This window comes from Salmo salar, chromosome 20, assembly GCF_965601325.2.
Source record: "Salmo salar chromosome 20, fSalSal1, whole genome shotgun sequence".
NCBI lineage: Eukaryota > Metazoa > Chordata > Actinopteri > Salmoniformes > Salmonidae > Salmo > Salmo salar.
The window spans coordinates 2,047,808-2,070,000 of record NC_138310.1 but is presented as its reverse complement, the minus strand read 5'-3'; the positions used below and the strand labels follow the sequence as shown (position 1 = coordinate 2,070,000).

The 22,193-nt window shown below is 44.1% G+C and overlaps 1 protein-coding gene across 1 annotated transcript in view; it reads right to left on the bottom strand.

Annotated features, from left to right (window-relative positions):
• The window catches only part of LOC106579812 (uncharacterized), a 99,367-nt gene that overhangs the window by 57,071 nt on the left and 20,103 nt on the right, over positions 1-22,193 (bottom strand). The window contains exons 4-7 of the mRNA XM_014160011.3: positions 19,544-19,597; positions 12,063-12,116; positions 4,837-4,890; positions 4,454-4,507 (exon numbers count right to left, since the gene is read on the bottom strand). Coding sequence (XP_014015486.3) covers positions 4,454-4,507; positions 4,837-4,890; positions 12,063-12,116; positions 19,544-19,597 — 216 coding nt within the window. The remainder of the gene's footprint in view (positions 1-4,453; positions 4,508-4,836; positions 4,891-12,062; positions 12,117-19,543; positions 19,598-22,193) is intronic.

Genomic DNA, 22,193 nt, shown 5'->3' with positions numbered 1-22,193 from the left:
TCTGATCTGAGGCTCCCTGCCAGAGAGACAGAGGAGAGGAGTAGACTCTGATCTGAGGCTCCCTGCCAGAGAGACAGAGGAGAGGAGTAGCCTCTGATCTGAGGATCCCTGCCAGAGAGACAGAGGAGAGGAGTAGACTCTGATCTGAGGCTCCCTGCCAGAGAGACAGAGGAGAGGAGTAGTCTCTGATCTGAGGCTCCCTGCCAGAGAGACAGAGGAGAGGAGTAGTCTCTGATCTGAGGCTCCCTGCCAGAGAGACAGAGGAGAGGAGTAGACTCTGATCTGAGGCTCCCTGCCAGAGAGACAGAGGAGAGGAGTAGTCTGATCTGAGGCTCCCTGCCAGAGAGACAGAGGAGAGGAGTAGTCTCTGATCTGAGGCTCCCTGCCAGAGAGACAGAGGAGAGGAGTAGACTCTGATCTGAGGCTCCCTGCCAGAGAGACAGAGGAGAGGAGTAGTCTGATCTGAGGCTCCCTGCCAGAGAGACAGAGGAGAGGAGTAGTCTGATCTGAGGCTCCCTGCCAGAGAGACAGAGGAGAGGAGTAGTCTGATCTGAGGCTCCCTGCCAGAGAGACAGAGGAGAGGAGTAGACTCTGATCTGAGGGTCCCTGTCTTCATGTGTGCCATTGAAGGTGTATTTCAGTCCGAGTGTGAAGTGAACATAAGCCCCGTTAGTTGAATAATGTGATTCAAATAGCCTTGTAGTATATGTTGCTATAAACTGTATTGGAGGAGAAGTATGAGCCTGAACATGTAGTCCTGAGCAGTGTACACAGCCATTGTTAGAAAACCTAACCAAGGCGCAGACACCAAACGTGTCAGACCATTACCTATAGTCAGGAATATGAAGGGAAAGTCTAGGAGAAAAAAAGACTTAGCTAGTGTCTAATAAACATCAGAGCAATTTCAATATGCCAATGATATCATGGCTGGGCTGGCAGTGGAAAGAGCAGGGTCCAGACGCATGTGAGCAAGCATGCTACCATTCTCACACACACACACACACACACACACACACACACACACACACACACACACACACACACACACACACACACACACACCACACACACACACACACACACACACACACACACACACACACACACACACACACACACACACACACCACCCGCTCCACTACATCCAGGTTCAAGGCTGGTAATGCTCTCCCCAGTGTGTCAGTTTCCCCACCAGCCCACCGGCCTCTTCTGATTTACTAGCCCAACCGCTGACTCTGTCTGTCTGACTGCAAGGTTACATTGGGCCATGACATATTCTACACGTTTCCCACAGAGGGAGAGGGAGACACAGACTCTGTCTGGCCCCAGGCCAGGGACAAGGCCATGGGGTAGAACTTCAAGAGGCGCAGGGAGCAAGTGCCCACACAGCTGTTGAGGTTACAGGGTACTGTAGGTACAGTAGAACACAGTCAATGAGGTTACAGGGTACTGTAGAACACAGTCAGTGAGGTTACAGGGTACTGTAGTACACAGTCAGTGAGGTTACCGGGTACTGTAGTACACAGTCAGTGAGGTTACAGGGTACTGTAGTACACAGTCAGTGAGGTTACAGGGTACTGTAGAACACAGTCAATGAGGTTACAGGGTACTGTAGAACACAGTCAATGAGGTTACAGGGTACTGTAGAACACAGTCAGTGAGGTTACAGGGTACTGTAGTACACAGTCAGTGAGGTTACAGGGTACTGTAGTACACAGTCAGTGAGGTTACAGGGTACTGTAGAACACAGTCAGTGAGGTTACAGGGTACTGTAGTACACAGTCAGTGAGGTTACAGGGAACTGTAGAACACAGTCAGTGAGGTTACAGGGTACTGTAGTACACAGTCAGTGAGGTTACAGGGTACTGTAGTACACAGTCAGTGAGGTTACAGGGAACTGTAGAACACAGTCAGTGAGGTTACAGGGTACTGTAGTACACAGTCAGTGAGGTTACAGGGAACTGTAGAACACAGTCAGTGAGGTTACAGGGTACTGTAGTACACAGTCAATGAGGTTACAGGGTACTGTAGAACACAGTCAATGAGGTTACAGGGTACTGTAGAACACAGTCAATGACCACAAAATAGTGAGATGTCTATGTGTTGGCCTTGGTAACTAAACTAAACACATAACTTTCAGCTATATCCCAGCATGATTCTGAGGTTTCTCATGCTGACAATCGTGAGTAAGGGCTAAAATATTCCCCAGCTGGACACCCACCCACCTACAGTACATTAGTTAGAGGGATGTAACATTCACTAACCCCTACAGTACATTAGTTAGAGGGATGTAACATTCACTAACCCCTACAGTACATTAGTTAGAGGGATGTAACATTCACTAACCCCTACAGTACATTAGTTAGAGGGATGTAACATTCACTAACTCCTACAGTACATTAGTTAGAGGGATGTAACATTCACTAACCCCTACAGTACATTAGTTAGAGGGATGTAACATTCACTAACCCCTACAGTACATTAGTTACAGGGATGTAACAGTCACTAACCCCTACAGTACATTAGTTAGAGGGATGTAACATTCACTAACCCCTACAGTACATTAGTTAGAGGGATGTAACATTCACTAACCCCTACAGTACATTAGTTAGAGGGATGTAACATTCACTAACTCCTACAGTACATTAGTTAGAGGGATGTAACATTCACTAACCCCTACAGTACATTAGTTAGAGGGATGTAACATTCACTAACCCCTACAGTACATTAGTTAGAGGGATGTAACATTCACTAACCCCTACAGTACATTAGTTAGAGGGATGTAACATTCACTAACCCCTACAGTACATTAGTTAGAGGGATGTAACAGTCACTAAACCTCTGTCCACACTTAGAGAGAAGCTGCAATTACCATCATTCAGCTCTTTAATGGAAGAAAGAGACGCTATTTTCCCATAAACTATTTTTTCCATTACACACATCATACAGGGTGCATCCCAAATGGCTCTGGTCAAAGGTAGTGCACTACATTGGGAATAGGGTGCCATTTAGTATGCACACACATGGACAGCTGAAAGAGACCCTCTATTTTACTGTAGTGAATGAAACAACCTTGACTGGAGCCTAAGCCAGATGGTCATTCAGCGCCAGCCGGTCCTATGGCGTAGCTGTTGTTTCTACGCCAGGTTCAGACTTTACTACTCTCATACAAATGGGTCCAAAATGGACTGCATGTTGCTTAACAAAGCTCGTCATCATTAGGGAGACGGTGGTCATTTTTGAATTAGCACCAGTTCAGCTCTGGGTTTAAATAGTATTTGTTTTCTTTCAAAAAACATTTTGGAATAGCCCCAAAAGTGCAAACGCCGGCAATCTGGCACTCCAGGCAGGGTCAATCAAACACTTAAAGTTTTTGAAAGAAAACATATGATTTCAACCCAGGTCTGCACCGGTTGGTTGGAGACCTAAAGCACCCCTAGTTGTAGATCTCTTCCATTACTGTATTGTACTCAGAGTTTCTGTTTTTCTTCTCTCTCTGGCAGTGGATCATGTGTGGAATAACCCAATGATACACTGCCTGCCAGCAGTAATTTAGGAGAGATAGTGTCTCCAAGTCTTTTCCCACCAGCTTTTAATATTTTATTTTCTGGTAATGAAAAACATGTGTTTGCTGCAAGGCATCATGGGGCACGGAGCAGATGTCCTTCTTCCCACCTGAGTGTGTGTAATAGTCTCCCATGGGACATGTGTGATTAAGCTGTGTTACATGCCCACGGCAAGGCCAGGTCTGGAGTAATCAAACACACACAACAGCTCTGGCAACCTGGGAAACCCCTGGAATACTGACACGTGTGACTGACCATCAAAGAAATGAGCATCCTAGAAAATGACTGAATAAGGATCCTCATCCTCAGTTTGGACGTGTTGATTTGAGGCAGTGCACCAAAGCAGCTGAAGCCGTAACAAAATGTCATAGTCACTAAACATAGTAGCTGCAGAATACTGTTGAGAACGGTTGTCAAAGAGAGGCAATGACATAACATTTTGAGCTGCATGGAGTGAAAGCGTGATTCCAACTGTGAAAGGTTCCCATCCAAAAAAAGACTCTCCTCAATCGCCCTCCTCGTGTTGGAAGCCATTTTAGTGATGATGTCACAACCCAGCTATTCCATTCCTTCTCCAGAGTCCTGAAGAAGAGTCTGTCTGAACACAGCCACTCTAAACGTACAGGACTACTACGCCTTCACTATGTTAGGCTCTTCTCCAAACAAGAGAATAAACATAATTTGAAAAAAAAAAATGCTCTTGGCTTCAGCCCTCCTAACCAGTCCTCTTTGAGAAATTCCTGCTGAACACAGCTCAAAAGAGATGTAGGAGTGGGCAGGCAGGGTGTAGCCTAGGATTTAGTGCCCTTCAATGTGGTCTATTGTACTCATTCAAAGAGTCTGATTCATAGAGTAACGTGAGCATGGCAGGAGTAAGGGTCTCCTACCTTTCTACCAACTTGACCAGTCAGTCCAAGAGGTCCTGAAGCACCACGATCTCCCTAAACAGATCAGAATTAGAGATGTACATACAGTTACAAGTCAACTTCATACTCTTCATGTACATGAAACAGGTCTCCACTACTTTACTTGCTACTTGCCAGCTAAAACAGATAACACATTAGGTCATATTGGACAATATTGAAAATTGGGCTATTGCAAAATGTGTTTCCATTTTGTTGAGTAACTCTCAATGACAAAAGCTCAATGATATGATTCTCTGTTACAGATAACTTGTTATATTATTGAATTATTACATTATCCCGTGTTATTAGGTTAGCCGTTGTTACACTCTCCCTTTTTAAAGAACACTGAAACATAAGATACTCACTCTCTCTCCTTTTGGAGCTCTGCCCGGCGAAAGGCCAGGGTCTCCTTTCCGTCCCTGGAACAGAGTATACATACACACACACACACACACACACACACACACACACACACACACACACACACACACACACACACACACACACACACACACACACACACACACACACACACACACACACACACACACACACACACACACACACACACACACACACGAGAGAGAGACAGAGAGAGAGAGAGAGAGAGAGAGAGAGAGAGAGACAGAGAAACAAACCTGTTTAATAGTCAGATTCCCCTGATTCTCCACTTATGGCATTAGTCTCTAAATACTGAACAGATGTACAGTCGTGGCCAAAAGTTTTGAGAATTACACAAATATTAATTTTCACAAAGTCTGCTGCCTCAGTTTGTATGGTGGCAATTTGCATATACTCCAGAATGTTATGAAGAGTGATCAGATGAATTGCAATTAATTTCAAAGTCCCTCTTTGCATGCAAATGAACTGGATCCCCAAAAAACATTTCCACTGCATTTCAGCCCTGCCACAAAAGGACCAGCTGACATCATGTCAGTGATTCTCTCGATAACACAGGTGTGAGTTTTGACGAGGACAAGGCTGGAGATCAATCTGTCATGCTGACTGAGTTTGAATAACAGACTGGAAGCTTCAAAAGGAGGGTGGTGCTTGGAATCATGGTTCTTGCTCTGTCATCCATGGTTACCTGCAAGGAAACACGTGCCGTCATCATTGCTTTGCACAAAAAGGGCTTCACAGGCAAGGATATTGCTGCCAGTAAGATTGCACCTAAATCAACCATTTATCGGATCATCAAGAACTTCAAGGAGAGCGCTTCAATTGTTGTGAAGAAGGCTTCAGGGCGCCCAAGAAAGTGCAGCAAGCGCCAGGACCGTCTCCTAAAGTTGATTCAGCTGCTGCGATCGGGGCATCACCAGTACAGAGCTTGCTCAGGAATGGCAGCAGGCAGGTGTGAGTGCATCTGCACGCACAGTGAGGCGAAGACTTTTGGAGGATGGCCTGGTGTCAAGAAGGGCAGAAAAGAAGTCACTTCCCTCCAGGAAAAACATCAGGGACAGACTGATATTCTGCAAAAGGTACAGGGATTGGACTGCTGAGGACTGGGGTAAAGTCATTTTCTCTGATGAATCCCCTTTCCGATTGTTTGGGGCATCTGGAAAAAAGCTTGTCCGGAGAAGACATGGTGAGCGCTACCATCAGTCCTGTGTCATGCCAACAGTAAAGCATCCTGAGACCATTCATGTGTGGGGTTGCTTCTCAACCAAGGGAGTGGGCTCACTCACAATTTTGCCTAAGAACACAGCCATGAATAAAGAATGGTACCAACACATCCTCCGAGAGCAACTTCTCCCAACCATCTAGGAACAGTTTGGTGACGAACAATGTCTTTTCCAGCATGATGGAGCACCGAAGCCATAAGGCAAAAGTGATAACTAAGTGGCTCGGGGAACAAAACATCGATATTTTGGGTCCATGGCCATGAAACTCCCTAGACCTTAATCCCATTGAGAACTTGTGGTCAATCCTCAAGAGGCGGGTGGACAAACAAAAACCAACACATTCTGACAAACTCCAAGCATTGACTATGCAAGAATGGGCTGCCATCAGTCAGGATGTGGCCCAGAAGTTAATTGACAGCATGCCAGGGCGGATTGCAGAGGTCTTGAAAAAGAAAGGTCAACACTGCACATACTGACTCTTTGCATCAACTTAATGTAATTGTCAATAAAAGCCTTTGACACTTGTGAAATGCTTGAAATTATACTATTCCATAGTATTCCATAGTAACATCTGACAAAAATATCTAAAGACTCTGAGGCAGCAGACTTTGTGAAAATTAATATTTGTGTCATTCTCAAAACTTTTGGCCACGACTGTAGATTTCTGAAATCTTGAAAGAAGGTTCAGGACAGCAACTTGATTTCCCTCAATAGTATTTATTACTGTTGTGTTTTGAAGCAAACTGCTTCGTCAAAGCACAGATGTTGATTTCTCCCATATACCTCACCGTAAAGAGCCTACTCAATGTTACAGTATATATGAGTTAAAGTAAAAACGTATTCTCACATGCGCCGAATACAACAGGTGTGTATACTTTACCGTAAAATGCTTGTTTGCGAGCCCTTCCCAACAATACAGAGTTTAATTTATTAGATTTCTTTATACAAATAGTAACACAAGAGGAATAAAATACACAAGAATAGAGCTATATACAGGGAGTACCAGTACCAGATGAATATGGAGCTATATACAGGGAGTACCAGTACCAGATCAATGTGGAGCTATATACAGGGAGTACCAGTACCAAATCAATGTGGAGCTATATACAGGGAGTACCAGTACCAGATCAATGTGGAGCTATATACAGGGAGTACCAGTACCAGATCAATGTGGAGCTATATACAGGAAGTACCAGTACCAGATCAATGCGGAGCTATATACAGGGAGTACCAGTACCAGATCAATGTGAAGCTATATACAGGGAGTACCAGTACCAGATCAATGCGGAGCTATATACAGGGAGTACCAGTACCAGATCAATGTGAAGCTATATACAGGGAGTACCAGTACCAGATCAATGCGGAGCTATATACAGGGAGCACTAGTACCAGATCAATGTGGAGCTATATACAGAGAGTACCAGTACTAGATCAATGTGGAGCTATATACAGTGGGGGAAAAAAGTATTTGATCCCCTGCTAATTTTGTATGTTTGCCCACTTACAAAGAAATGATCAGTCTATAATTTTAATGGTAGGTTTATATGAACAGTGAGAGACAGAATAACAACACCAGAAAAACGCATGTCAAAAATGTTATAAAATGATTTCCATTTTAATGAGGGAAATAAGTATTTGACCCCTCTGCAAAACATGACTTAGTACTTGGTGGCAAAACCCTTGTTGGCAATCACAGAGGTCAGACGTTTCTTGTAGTTGGCCACCAGGTTTGCACACATCTCAGGAGGGATTTTGTCCCACTCCTCTTTGCAGATCTTCTCCAAGTCATTAAGGTTTCGAGGCTGACGTTTGGCAACTCGAACCTTCAGCTCCCTTCACAGATTGTCTATGTGATTAAGGTCTGGAGACTGGCTAGGCCACTCCATGACCTTAATGTGCTTCTCCTTGAGCTAATCCTTTGTTGCCTTGGCCGTGTGTTTTGGGTCATTGTCATGCTGGAATACCCATCCACGGCCCATTTTCAATGCCCTGGCTGAGGAAAGGAGGTTCTCACCCAAGATTTGACAGTACATGGCCCCGTCAAATGATGCGGTGAAGTTGTCCTGTCCCCTTAGCAGAAAAACACCCCCAAAGCATAATGTTTCCACCTCCATGTTTGACGGTGAAGATGGTGTTCTTGGGGTCATAGGCAGCATTCCTCCTCCTCCAAACCCAGCGAGTTGAGTTGATGCCAAAGAGCTCCATTTTGGTCTCATCTAACCACAACGCTTTCACCAGTTGTCCTCTGAATCATTCAGATGTTCATTGGCAAACTTCAGACGGGCATGTATATGTATTCTTGAGTAGGGGGACCTTGCGGGCGCTGCAGGATTTCAGTCCTTCACGGCATAGTGTGTTACCAATTGCTTTCTTGGTGACAATGATCCCAGCTGCCTTGAGATCATTGACAAGATCCTCCCGTGTAGTTCTGGGCTGATTCCTCACCGTTCTCATGATCATTGCAACCCCACGAGGTGAGATCTGCATGGAGCCCCAGGCCGAGAGAGATTGACAGTTCTTTTGTGTTTCTTCCATTTGCGAATAATCGCACCAACTGTTGTCACCTTCTCACCAAGCTGCTTGGCGATGGTCTTGTAGCCCATTCCAGCCTTGTGTAGGTCTACAATCTTGTCCCTGACATCCTTGGAGAGCTCTTTGGTCTTGGCCATGGTGGAGAGTTTGGAATCTGATTGATTGATTGCTTCTGTGGACAGGTGTCTTTTTTACAGGTAACAAGCTGCGGTTAGGATCACTCCCTTTAAGAGTGTGCTCCTAATCTCAGCTCGTTACCTGTATAAAAGACACCTGGGAGCCAGAAATCTTTCTGATTGAGAGGGGGTCAAATACTTATTTCCCTCATTAAAATGCAAATCAATTTATAACATTTTTGACATGCGTTTTTCTGGATTTTTTTGTTGTTATTCTGTTCAAATAAACTTACCATTAAAATTATAGACTGATCCTTTCTTTATCAGTGGGCAAACGTACAAAATCAGCAGGGGATCAAATACTTTTTCCCCCCACTGTACAGGGAGTACCAGTACCAGATCAATGCGGAGCTATATACAGGGAGTACCAGTACCAGATCAATGTGGAGCTATATACAGGGAGTACCAGTACCAGATCAATGTGGAGCTATATACAGGGAGTACCAGTACCAGATCAATGTGGAGCTATATACAGGGAGTACCACTACCAGATCAATGTGAAGCTATATACAGGGAGTACCAGTACCAGATCAATGTGGAGCTATATACAGGAAGTACCAGTACCACATCAATGTGGAGCTATATACAGGGAGTACCAGTACCAGATCAATGTGGAGCTATATACAGAGAGTACCCGTACCAGATCAATGTGGAGCTATATACAGGGATTACCAGTACCAGATCAATGTGGAGCTATATACAGGGAGTACCAGTACCAGATCAATGTGGAGCTATATACAGGGAGTACCAGTACCAGATCAATGTTGAGCTATATACAGGGAGTACCAGTACCAGATCAATGTGGAGCTATATACAGGGAGTACCAGTACCAGATGAATGTGGAGCTATATACAGGTAGTACCAGTACCATATCAATGTGGAGCTAAATACAGGGAGTAGCAGTACCAGATCAATGTGCAGGGATATGATATATTTGAGGTATATATGTACATAAAGGCAGGGTAAAGTGACTAGGCATCAGCATAGATAATAATAAGAGTACACTCAAAGAACCCTTTTTGGTTCCAGGTAGAACCCTTTGGGACCCAGGTAAAACCCTGTTGGTTGGTTCCTTTTCCACAGAGAGTGTTATACGGAACCCAAAAGGGTTCTACCTGGAACCAAAAAGGGTTACCCTATTGGGACAGCCGAATAACTTTTTTCTAAGTGTAACAATAAAGAGCAGATTAGAAGCAGCATATGATGCGTGTGAAATTGTCTGTGTGTGTGTGTGTGTGTGTGTGTGTGTGTGTGTGTGTGTGTGTGTGTGTGTGTGTGTGTGTGTGTGTGTGTGTGTGTGTGTGTGTGTGTGTGTGTGTGTGTGTGTGTGTGTATTTACATGTTCTCTGGCAGAGCTCAAGCACCGGAATTTACATGTAGGAATACAGTACCCACTGTTAGTTAACAGTAGTGATCCGATACACACACAATTGCTTGATGTAATGGTGCATTTACACATTCTCTGCAAAGTTATGCTGTTTAATCACACAAAGGTGGAGAATTACAGTTTACATGCCGGCCTGTAGTGTGAGGGAGTAAATGGGTTCACACACAACAGTTGTATTTACACAAGACAGAGTCCATTAATATGAGTGACCAGGCACATTCCTTGTCCTTTTCAGGAAGTAGTGGGATGCTGTCTGACTACTGCTGTAGTCTAGGGTACTGGGAAGTAATTACGTTATAATCTTAAATACTGTACCATAAAGACATTGAACGCATATAATCCTAAACCTCACTCATACATAGGATCAGGAGTTTTTCACTGACCACTTGATCTGACCCAGAAAAACTCAGGGCCCTTTAAATATAACTAGGGCCCATGGTTTTTACTGGCCAGGTGGAAAAGGAAATCAACCTGGCCCTCTACATGTTAATTGGGCCATTCAAGGACTAACAAAGAAATATTTGCAACCAGTAGTAACATATGTGTTTGTTCAAAGGAATTGGATCAAAGGGAAATCATTTTACACACACTGAGCTTCTGAACAAACCCTGCATTATGGGTAACTTTTATGAATGCCCTCCTGCAGTTTATGACTTTGTCCTGTTTTCCTACGATGAAAGAGTCTCCACCTGAATGCACCAGGCCAATTTCAGCAGGTACTCTAGTCAACAATCACTGTTGGTGCTAAAACTGTGAAAAGACATAAACGGTCACAAAATAATACAATTATTCTACTAGGTTACTGATGGTAAAAAAATATACGCTTCTCCATTATTGCCTCCATCGCACCATTTAAGTCTACATTTTCACATAAGCCCCAACTTGGCATGAAATGTGTGTGCATCCCAAACAGCACCCTATTCCCCTATGGGCCCTGGTCAAAAGTTGTACGCTATAGGGAATAGGGTGGCATTTGGGACACAACCATGGTCTTTAAACGTCCTCCAGACCAGCCTCTCCTGGACAGGGCTAGGGAAAGGAGGTTGTAACTGGTGCCAACATCTACACTTGTGAACACTCTATTCATTTCATTGTCCAACTGACTTTTTTTTCAGTGGAAACTTTTAGAATTGCACTTACTTTAGACACCCAGTTGCAAGTAAAAAAAAAAGGTATTTAATTGTTCTTCTTAAAATTTACAACCAGAAAATAAACCACCTGTTTTTCATCTCTGTGTAAGTGCAGTCATATAATTTTTTGGGGTCATTTAGCAGACACTCTTATCCAGAGCACCTAACAGCAGCAATTAGGGTTAAGTGTCTCGCTCAAGGGCACATCAACAGAGTTTTCACCTAGTCAGCTGGGGGATTCAAACCAGCGACCTTTCGGTTACTGGCCCAACACTCTTAACCACTAGCCTATCTGCCGGTTAGTGGCCCAACACTGTTAACCACTAGCCTATCTGCCGGTTACTGGCCCAACACTCTTAACCACTAGCCTATCTGCCGGTTACTGGCCCAACACTCTTAACCACTAGCCTATCTGCCGGTTACTGGCCCAACACTCTTAACCACTAGCCTATCTGCCGGTTAGTGGTGGTGTTAGTGCAGTTAGTATGAGTATTCGAACACAGCTATGGATTAACCACTGTGCTTTCACTCTGTCTTTATGAGTACTGACACAGGCACAGTTCAAAGAGGACATGACAGCCATAGAGTTTCATATGAAATCACAGGATCTACATGTAATTAATGTTACCACTATATACAGCACATACACTATCACCAATACCTGTCTCTATATTGGCCCTCTAATTTGGCCCCATGTGGCCCCCAAAACACCTATGGGTCATAATTGATCTACTGAATACATACCTTGAGTCCAGGGGGTCCAGGGCGACCTGGGTTTCCATGGGGACCAGGAGGACCCTACAAAAACAGGAAGACACAATGTGGAGATGAATGAAGATTGAGGAGAAAAACAGGTTGATCTACATGTACATGTGTTTCAGTATGAAGGGAGTGTGACAGTGTGTTCATGTAGTGGCTCATGTATATGCTTCAACCACTTTGTGGTTTTCGTGAGGGAGTAGGAGATACTTCTATATCCATCACTGTTTGAGTAATCTTACTGCCAGTAGACTTTCCACTCTCTAACGTCTGGCTATGCAACTGGTCAAGGTTGTGTAGGTGCTCTGCAGACCAAATGTCTGTCTGTCTGTCTGTCTGTCTGTCTGTCTGTCTGTCTGTCTGTCTGTCTGTCTGTCTGTCTGTCTGTCTGCCTGCCTGCCTGCCTGCCTGCATGTTTGTTTCCCTGCCTGCCCGCCTGTCTGAGTTATTAAATATGGATGTGGTTTTCCTCACTATTCCATCCTCATCCCAGGGGCCCACAGAGCAGAGTGAAGGTAAGGCCAGTCAATCATTTCTATACTGGATATTCTGTCTCTCTTATAGGAGTTATACTAAAAACTGTTGGTACATGTACAATCCTATTGGACCAGGTATGCCAAATGTTTTAGCGGGGTACCAACTAAATAGCAACCTGACATACATCCACTGGTAATTAATGGTAAAGGATAAGTCCTCTTGGGGAAACGGAACATACATTCCAAGTGGGCCCCATTCAACAGAACATACATTCCAAGTGGGCCCCATTCAACAGAACATACATTCCAAGTGGGCCCCATTCAACAGAACATATATTCCAAATGGGCCCCATTCAACAGAACAGGGAGTTGGGGCTGATAGAACCCTTTGGAAAATAGTATTGTGAAGGTGTCTTCTGAGAAGCCTGATAAAATTTGATTCAAATCAATATTGAATTATTTTGCGGAGAGACAACGTTGGACGTGCTGGGGTAATGTCCATCACAAACACCTCTGGTGACAGGGATAATGACAGTTTAAGTTATGACTTAAATGTGTTTGTTTCCCCCGTCGTACATGAAAAGAAAATGAACTAAAAGCATTCCTGAACACCAAAACCCTCTTGACTCCCTAGTGTTCCATTGTGGAGGAGAGAAGAGAGAGGGGTAATTATTTACAATCACATCCAGAGGAGAGAGAGAGGAGAGAGAGAGGGGAGACAGAGGGGAGACAGAGGAAAGAGAGAGGGGAGACAGAGGAGAGAGAGGGATGAGAGACAGGGGAGAGAGAGAGGGGAGAGATAGAGGGGAGACAGGGGAACGTGAGAGAAGAGAGAGACAGGGGAGACAGAAGAGAGAGAGGAGAGAGAGAGCAGAGGGAGAGGGGAGACAGAAGAGAGAGGGGAGACAGGAGAGAGAGATGAGAGAGAGAGGAAAGAGAGAGGGAAGACAAAGGAAATTGAGAGAAGGACAGAGGAAAGAGAGAGGGGAGACAGAGGAGAGAGAGAGGGGAGACAGCGGAAAGTGAGAGAAGAGAGAGGAGAGAGAAAGGGGAGACAGAGGAGAGAGAGGAGAGAGACACCGGGGAAAGATAGAGGAGAGACAGGAGAGAGAGATGAGAGGCAAAGGAGAGAGAGGGGCAGACAGAGGAGAGAGAGGAGAGATGGTTTAGTAACCCTGCCTGTCTCAGTCTCTGTTATTTAATGTATGTGCACTTTATTATCAGCTTGTAGAGAAGTTGCGTTATTATCAGCCTGTAGAGAAGTTGCTTTATTACCAGCCTGTATAGAAGTCAGCAGCTTTCACTACCCCCCACATACTACCCTGCCCCCTCAGCCCCAGTCCCAGCACACCACACACAGCTCAGTGGACATATGGAGACACTTACCAGAAGCTCATCTACAGATTTCCTCCCTCTCTATTCAACCATTCAGTGCATCTCATTGCATTTGCATTAGCTGGATATTACAACATATGGAAATCATTATCTCTTAATACAAAGACGGGAAAGAAATATAGAGAGGGGAGAGAGAGACAGAGAGAGAGAGAGAGAATAGAGAGAGAGAGTAGAGAGAGAGAGAAGACAGAGAGAGAGAGTGAGAGAGAGAGAGAGAGATAGAGAGAGAGACAGAGAGAAAATGGTAGAGAGAAAAAAGAGACGACAGAGAGAGAGAAGACAGAGAGTGAGAGGATAGAGAGCGAAGACAGAGAGAAGACAGACAGAGAGAGAGAGAGAGAGAGAGAGAGAGAGAGAGAGAGAGGGAGAAAGAGAATGAGAAGACAGAGAGAGCAAGAGAGAGAGAGAGGACAGAGAGTGAGAGAGAGAAGACAGAGAGAGAAAGAAGACAGAGAGAGCAAGAGAGAGAGAGAGAGAGAGAGAGAGAGGACAGAGAGGGAGAGAGAGAAGACAGAAAGGGAGAGAAGACCTCTGGAGAGAGAAAATGGTGGAGAGAAAGAAGAGATAAACAGGAGGCACATGGAGAGATTAAGATATTAGCTTACACATCATATTCAATGAAGGCATGATATGTGAAGTGACATGGAGCAGGTGATGGGAAGGTAGAGAGATATTCCCCTATGGAGACAGGAGGAGCATTACTCAGTTTATCCTTCAGCCTTTCAGTGTGTGGCCTGACATGGGAGGAGTAACCCTCTCTTCTCCCCTGAGCCCTGATAGTATCCCCACTGATCCCTGTAAAAAGAGGCCTTTGGCTTGTACACAAGGAAAGAAATTTGCCCAAGGTGTGTATGTGCACACACACTCACATAAGCTCAAGCCTGACACACAATAGCTCATTCGTAAAACACACACATGCACACACCCACACACACACACACATGGCTCTCTCTCCCCCTGAGACCCAGGCATGGGTCTGGGGTCTGGGCCTAGGGTCTGGGCCTGCCTGTGGATGAAGGGGCAGCTGTGTCACAGGGGGAGAGCTGGGACCAGGTTTATGATGTGGGCCAACAACTTTTACAGGGGTGACACGTGCTACTGTCTTTACAGCCCATTAATCCAGAACAGACATTCTAACACACTCTGAGGTTAAACGGACCAGAGAGAGACATGACGCTTGGATCCAGATGACTTGAAGTCAGATAACAGACTTCTCAGAGCTTTAATGTGCTCTACGACACGAGTATGTAGAAAGCAAATGGGTGAGTATGTACATTCTGTATGTATATCACATGAAATGACATCAAGGAAGTAACATAATGAAACTGTTAAATACAGTTAACTTAATATTGCGGTCGTTGAAAGTCACTGAGGCCATTCTACTGCTAATGTTTGTGTATGGAGATTACATGGCTGTGTGCTACATTTACATTTTAGTCATTTAGCACACGCTCTTATCCAGAGCAACTTACAGTAGTGAATGCATACATTTCATACTTTTTTTTTTCTGTGCTGGCCCCCCGCGGGAATCGAACCCACAACCCTGGTGTTGCAAACACCATGCTCTACCAACTGAGCTACAGGGTCTGCTAGATTGTATACACCTGTCAACAACAGGTGTAGTTGAAATAGCCGAATCCACAAAATGTGGGGTGTCCACATTTGTATATATAGTGTATTTGGAAATACACTTGGAAAGTATTTGACAGTATTTTCAAATACGTATTTCAAATACTATTTTCAAACACCTGGGATAAATTCATGGGACTGTATTTGAGTCAGTATATTTGAGTATTAGAAATACAATTTGCAGACTATTTGTTTTTTACACAAATAAGCATTCAAATACTCAAATAAAAATACTTGTTTTGGGCTGTGCATTCAAAAATACTCCAGTTGACAAAAAAAGTATTTTAAATACCAGATACTCAAATATATATGTACCGTATTTGAACCCAGGTCAGATAAAAAATACCCAAAACAGTGAATGGAAATGTCAGTGCAGTGCTGAATGGCACTATAATCGACCTGCATCAGCCTTCTGTCAGAACCAGTGACAGGCAGCTCCCCTTGGAAAACAGCAGAGTCCTTATTTGGACCCTGGCACATTCAACCAAGAACATTCATCTTGATTTCCTCCTCAGTGCCACTACCCTTTCCACAGAGGGTTCTACATGGAACCCAAAATAATTCTACCTGCAACCTAAAAGGTTTCTCCTACGGGGACAGCCGAAAAATATTTTTTTCTAAGAGTATACTGCACTGCTATCTACTGAACTGCACACTACAGCACCTTCACACCTTCCCTGCTGCCTACACTGTGCTGAGGGTCAGTTCCCCACAACACAAAGGCTCCTTTGACGGCGGCTCAGGCACCAGGCACCATGCCTCCCTGCAGGGCTGGGTGATATCTTCCTCAGGCAGGCACGGCTTTCTTTGAGTGCTAGCCGGCTAGCCGCCCGCAGGCTTGACGACTGAGCTGAGGAACGCTGGTGTGAGGATCTCACGTGTCTGAAGAGGAAGAGGTGAAGGAAGAGTTGAGTTGAGACAGGCTGCCCACAGTCAGACATGACACCTCTCTGTCAAGAGAAGCGGGCTGTTAGCGTTAGTGAGGTAGCTCACGTTCGCACAGCACCGACCGTCACCAACCCTTTACTGCAGTATCTGAGCTGTAATTATGAATGGGGGATGGCTATACGTCTAGACGACTCACGATTACACCTCACATATCTGTGTCAAAGGTGACAGGTCAAATGAGTTCAATGGCTTCTAAAGGTTAGGTTTCACTATTGCGTCAGTCCCCTGTAAACAGGTTTCATTAAATCAGTATTCACCATCCAGAGCCACCAAGGTCATTTGTAAAGGTTCATGAAGGTCACAGAAAATAAGCTGTGTTTAGTATACTGTCATTGCACTGTTTAAACAGTTTCTCATGTCTTTGTCAATATTAGAAGAATGAAAATGTTCCCCCATGTGTTGATGTTTGCTGAGCCACGACCCAGAGAGCAGAGCTATCCATATCCAGCTGACAGGCAGGCAGCAGCTCAACCACTTCTTTTAGACATCATACAGTCTTGGGGGCATATTCTAACTTCCACTTAAGATCCATTTTCACTTAGTCTCCTATTGATGCCTAGATAACACCTACAGCATCATAGTGTAAAATGGTGTGCAGCATCAAAAGTTCAACATTCACCTTCTGCTACCATTTCTGTCAAGCCGTCTATGCATACAATTTGATGCATACGTTTGATAAATCGAACATACGCACCACACAGAACGCACTGCAACTGCCTCTGCAGCGCAATGCTGCAAGGCAAACACAGCGTTCCATTGGAAATGAATGTACTTGTGGTGTACCAAAATGCAATGACGCTGTCGGTGTGATCGAGGCGTTAAGATTAACCCAATACAGTACAAGATACTGCACCACCAAGTCACTCAGGAATCATTCAGTCCACAATGAATTGGAGTGCGTTGTCTGGCAATCCGGGTCTCAGGCTCTTGATCATGAATGAACGGCTTGAAGGTAGTGTACTGGTGGGAGCTGGTAGTGAGCTCCAGTCTGGCTCTTAAATGCCTTTAATAAGACGGGGACAAAGCTCTCTTTCTTCAGTTAAAGAGATTGGGTTCCCACAGCCTACCCCTCTGAGGACCCAGACCAGCCCCTGGCCTCCAGCCCCCGGCCTCCAGCCTCAGCCTCCAGCCTCAGCCTCCAGAATGTAGCACAGTCTCATAGACTACGGCTGGTAGCTGAAACACACACACGTATGCAGGCAAACACACACATGCGCACATACCTACGCAAACACACGTACAGTCACACACACTACCTAGAGAACTCAGTCTGCACAGGATCGCTGAACAGACAGTAAACTGACCAGTTGTCTGTTTCTTGCTGACTTCCTGCACTCAATCCTTCACACATATGTATTACCTTGACATTCATTAGGAACATATCTGTTTTTGTAAAACAGTAATGCTGAAAATCCCTGAAAAGCTGAAAAATGGAAGAGAGGATTCCATTATCATCGTGGGAAAGAAACAATATGTTCTGATGCTCTAATCTAAAAAAGCCACTCCTGATCCATTGATAAATCCTTAGATATCTCGGTGGAGGGATTCAGGCTTGCTTCCTACTGAGTAAAGTCTAATAAACATCCATTTTAAAATGACATGGATTACATAGGTCCTATGTTCAAAGGTTGTTCCAGCTGCTCTACAGACCAAACCATGGCCCTAAGAGAGGCCACAGGGAGTTTAAACACAACAACAACATAAATATTCAGAGAAACATAACATGTCTTTGTTTTGTTCTATTATTCACAACATGAGCATATTCTAACTCATATAAAGTGCTGCTCATTTTACTAAGGCCAGAGACACTGACTGAGTATGGAGCCGCGAGTGGAGAAGCATGGCAATGGTGAACGATTTAATTTAGAGCACTAATACACTGGAAGCATTCATACAAATAGAAGTAGCCTAATATAGAGGCCAAGTGAAATTATACAACAGGTGGGTCTAATCCTGAATGCTGATTGGTTAAAACCACATTCCAGCCGGTGCCTATTCCACAAGCACTAGAGGTATATAAATACCCAATAGTATGCTACTTAATCTAACTAATCCAGAGTTGTTTCTAAATATACATTACATATTCATTCTTTAACACCTGAATTGCTCCTGTATATAGCCCATACAATGAAGACCGTGTGTGTTTCCCTTAATGAATGTAGGCTTCACTCACAAATTTGCCTTCGGCTCCACTGACTATCATAGTCTTACTGCTGTTTGCTTTCCAGCTTTAGAGGCGTACCTTGGCAGCAGACAAACACAGTGTGGTCAGAGCCAAAGGAAACTGAACCTAGGGTGAATAATGCTCCATAATCCAGAGATGTTATTGAGAGCTTTATCATAATTCTCTATAAACCCCTCTGTATTAAGACACTACTAATGGTGTTATCTTAAAGGGATACTATGGGATTTTGGCAATGAGGCGATTTATCTACATCACCAGAGTCAGATGAACTCATGGATACCATTTTTATGTCTCTGTGTGCAGTTTGAAGGAAGTTGCTAACTAGAGCTAGCGCAATTGCTTACTAGCGTTAGCGCAATGACTGGAAGTCCATGGTATCTGCTAGCATGCTAGCAAAAACAATAGACTTCCAGTCATTGCGCTATAGAAGATACCATAGACTTCTAGTCATTGCGCTAATGCTAGTTGGCATTGGATCGTGAAACTAACTCTAACTTCCTTCATACTGGACATAAAAATGTTGCCAAAATCCTAAAGTCTCCCTTTAATGTATTGGTTTTGGAATATAGACAGTACAATGGACCAGACAAGGGACAGCTGGCTCCCCAGAGCATAACGTAAAGGATGGACGATGGATGTGACTCTGGATAGGAAGAACAGGAGGGATGGGAGGGTTTTTATGAAGCTTGTTATTGGTTTTAGTGCCAGGGTTTTTTGAGGTCCACTGAAACCCTTAAAAAAAGAAAGCTCTTTCTTTCCAGGGGCCCCCTGGTTAAGAATCACTGTTTTAGTGTACTCCAAGAGGAACAGGAACACAACCAGGAGAAACTCACCCGAGGCCCCCTCTTCCCCGGCGTCCCTGGCTTCCCAGGAGGTCCTTGAAGTCCCTAGAAGGGGGAAAAAAATATGTCAATAAAGCAGGAAGTGAGTAAGAGCACTAACAGACTGTGTACAGGAAGTGGATTGAATTGATTGAATGAAGCCACGTGTGAGAACAGAACTTGAATGAGATACAGTTCCATGGAAGAGTTGGCACTTGAAAGAGTTTGAGAGTTGGAAATGTAACATACAATCCACATAGTGGCATGTCATCACTAGCTGAGCTAACTGCCCTCATTACACTGGCAGTAAAACACCTATCAATCCACCCAGCACGGTTATACTCGGCTGGATCCAAAGTCATTTTCAGGAGCTGTATATTCGAAACAAGGCTTCGTTCTTTTCCCTGCCATTCTCCAAGCATAGCCTGTTACATTCAACACAGCTTAGTTTCAACTTGGATCAGCGCTAGCGAACCTCCTTTGTTAGGTCTTGGGTTTAAATGTTGGCAGTGTGGTTTAGAGCGTATTGTTAAGCCAGCTACGGCTCACTCCCACTGAAACCAATATTATTCCAATTCCAAAACCACTCCAGTGCTTGGATGTGGAAGTGTGAGTCATTGTGCTGGCAGGGCGGCCTGGACTGTGGACCGGGGCCTGCGTTGGTCGGTTCCAAACACAGCCACTCTTGTTAATTACGGGCATCAGCTAGCTTTAAACCAATTACACACATGGATTAGCTCAGCTATCAAAGGTCATTGCTAATGAGGGGTCAGAGTCTGCAAACCCAAGCAGAGAGCAGACCCTTAGTTAGGTTTGGAAATGTTAGGTTTTAATCTCATTTCTACTTTTCCACCAGGCTCATAAAACACAATGACAAGACAGGAAAGAGTAAATGAAAAACATCTTGAGAACTACGTAGGAACATACAGTAGGAACTACGTTTTGTTAACATACAGTAGGAACTACGTTTTGTTAACATATAGTAGGATCTATGGTTTTGTTAACATACAGTAGGAACTAAGGTTTTGTTAACGTACAGTACGAACTGCGGTTTGTTAACATGCAGTAGGAACTACGGTTTTGTTAACATATAGTAGGAACTACAGTTCGTTAACATACAGTAGGAACTATGTTTTTTAACATAAACTAGGATCTACAGTTTGTTAACATACTGTGGCTTGATATTTTGTTGCCTGGAATTAAAATAGATTTTTGGGGGGTTTGTATCATTGGATTTACACAACATGCCTACCACTTTGAAGATGCAAAATATTTTTTGTGTGAAACAAACAAGAAATAAGACAAAAAAACGGAAAACTTGAGTGTGCACAACTATTCACCCCCCCAAAGTCAATACTTTGTAGAGACACCTTTTGCAGCAATTACAGCTATAAGTCTCTTAGGGTATGTCTCTATAAGCTTGGCACATCTAGCCACTGGGATTTTTGACGATTCTTCAAGGAAAAACTGCTCCAGCTCCTTCAAGTTGGATGGGTTCCGCTGGTGTACAGCAATCTTTAAGTCATACCACAGATTCTCAATTGGATAGAGGTCTGGGCTTTGACTAGGCCATTCCACTTTAGCAGTATCCTTAGGGTCATTGTCCTGATGGAAGATGAACCTCTGTCCCAGTCTCAAATCTCTGGAAGACTGAACCAGGTTTCCCTCAAGAATTTCCCTGTATTTAGCACCATCCATCATTCCTTCAATTCTGACCAGTTTCCCAGTCTGTGCCGATGAAAAACATCCCTACAGCATGATGCTGCCACCACCATGCTTCACTGTGGGGATGGTGTTCTCGGGGTGATGAGAAGTGTTGGGTTTGCACCAGACATAGCATTTTCCTTGATGGCCAAAAAGCTACATTTTAGTCTCATCTGACCAGAGTACCTTCTTCCATATGTTTGGGGAGTCTCCCACATGCCTTTTGGCGAAGACCAAACGTGTTTGCTCATTTTTTTCTTTAAGCAATGGATTTTTTCTGGCCACTCTTCCGTAAAGCCCAGCTCTGTGGAGTGTACGGCTTAAAGTGGTCCTATGGACAGATACTCCAATCTCCACTTTGGAGCTTTGCAGCTCCTTCGGGGTTATCTCTGGTCTCTTTGTTGCCTCTCTGGTTAATGCCCTCCTTGCCTGGTCCGTGAGTTTTGGTGGGCGGCCCTCTCTTGGCAGGTTTGTTGTGGTGCCATATTCTTTCCATTTTTTAATAATGGATTTAATGGTGCTCCGTGGGATGTTCTAAGTTTCTGCTATTTTTTTATAACCCAACCCTGATCTGTACTTCTTCACAAATTTGTCCCTGACCTGTTTGGAGAGCTCCTTGGTCTTCATGATGCCGCTTGCTTGGTGGTGCCCCTTGCTTAGTGGTGTTGCAGACTCTGGGGCCTTTCAGAACAGGTGTATATATACTGAGATCATGTGACACTTAGATTGCACCCAGGTGGACATTATTTAACTAATTATGTGACTTCAGAAGGTAATTGGTTGCACCAGATCTTATTTAGGGGCTTCATAGCAAAGGGGGTGAATACATATGCGTGATGAATACATATGCAAATGAATACATATGTACTTTTTCCGTTTTTATTTTTTAGAATTTTTTTAAATAAGTAATTTTTTTAATTTCACTTCAGCAATTTGGACTATTTTGTGTATGTCTATT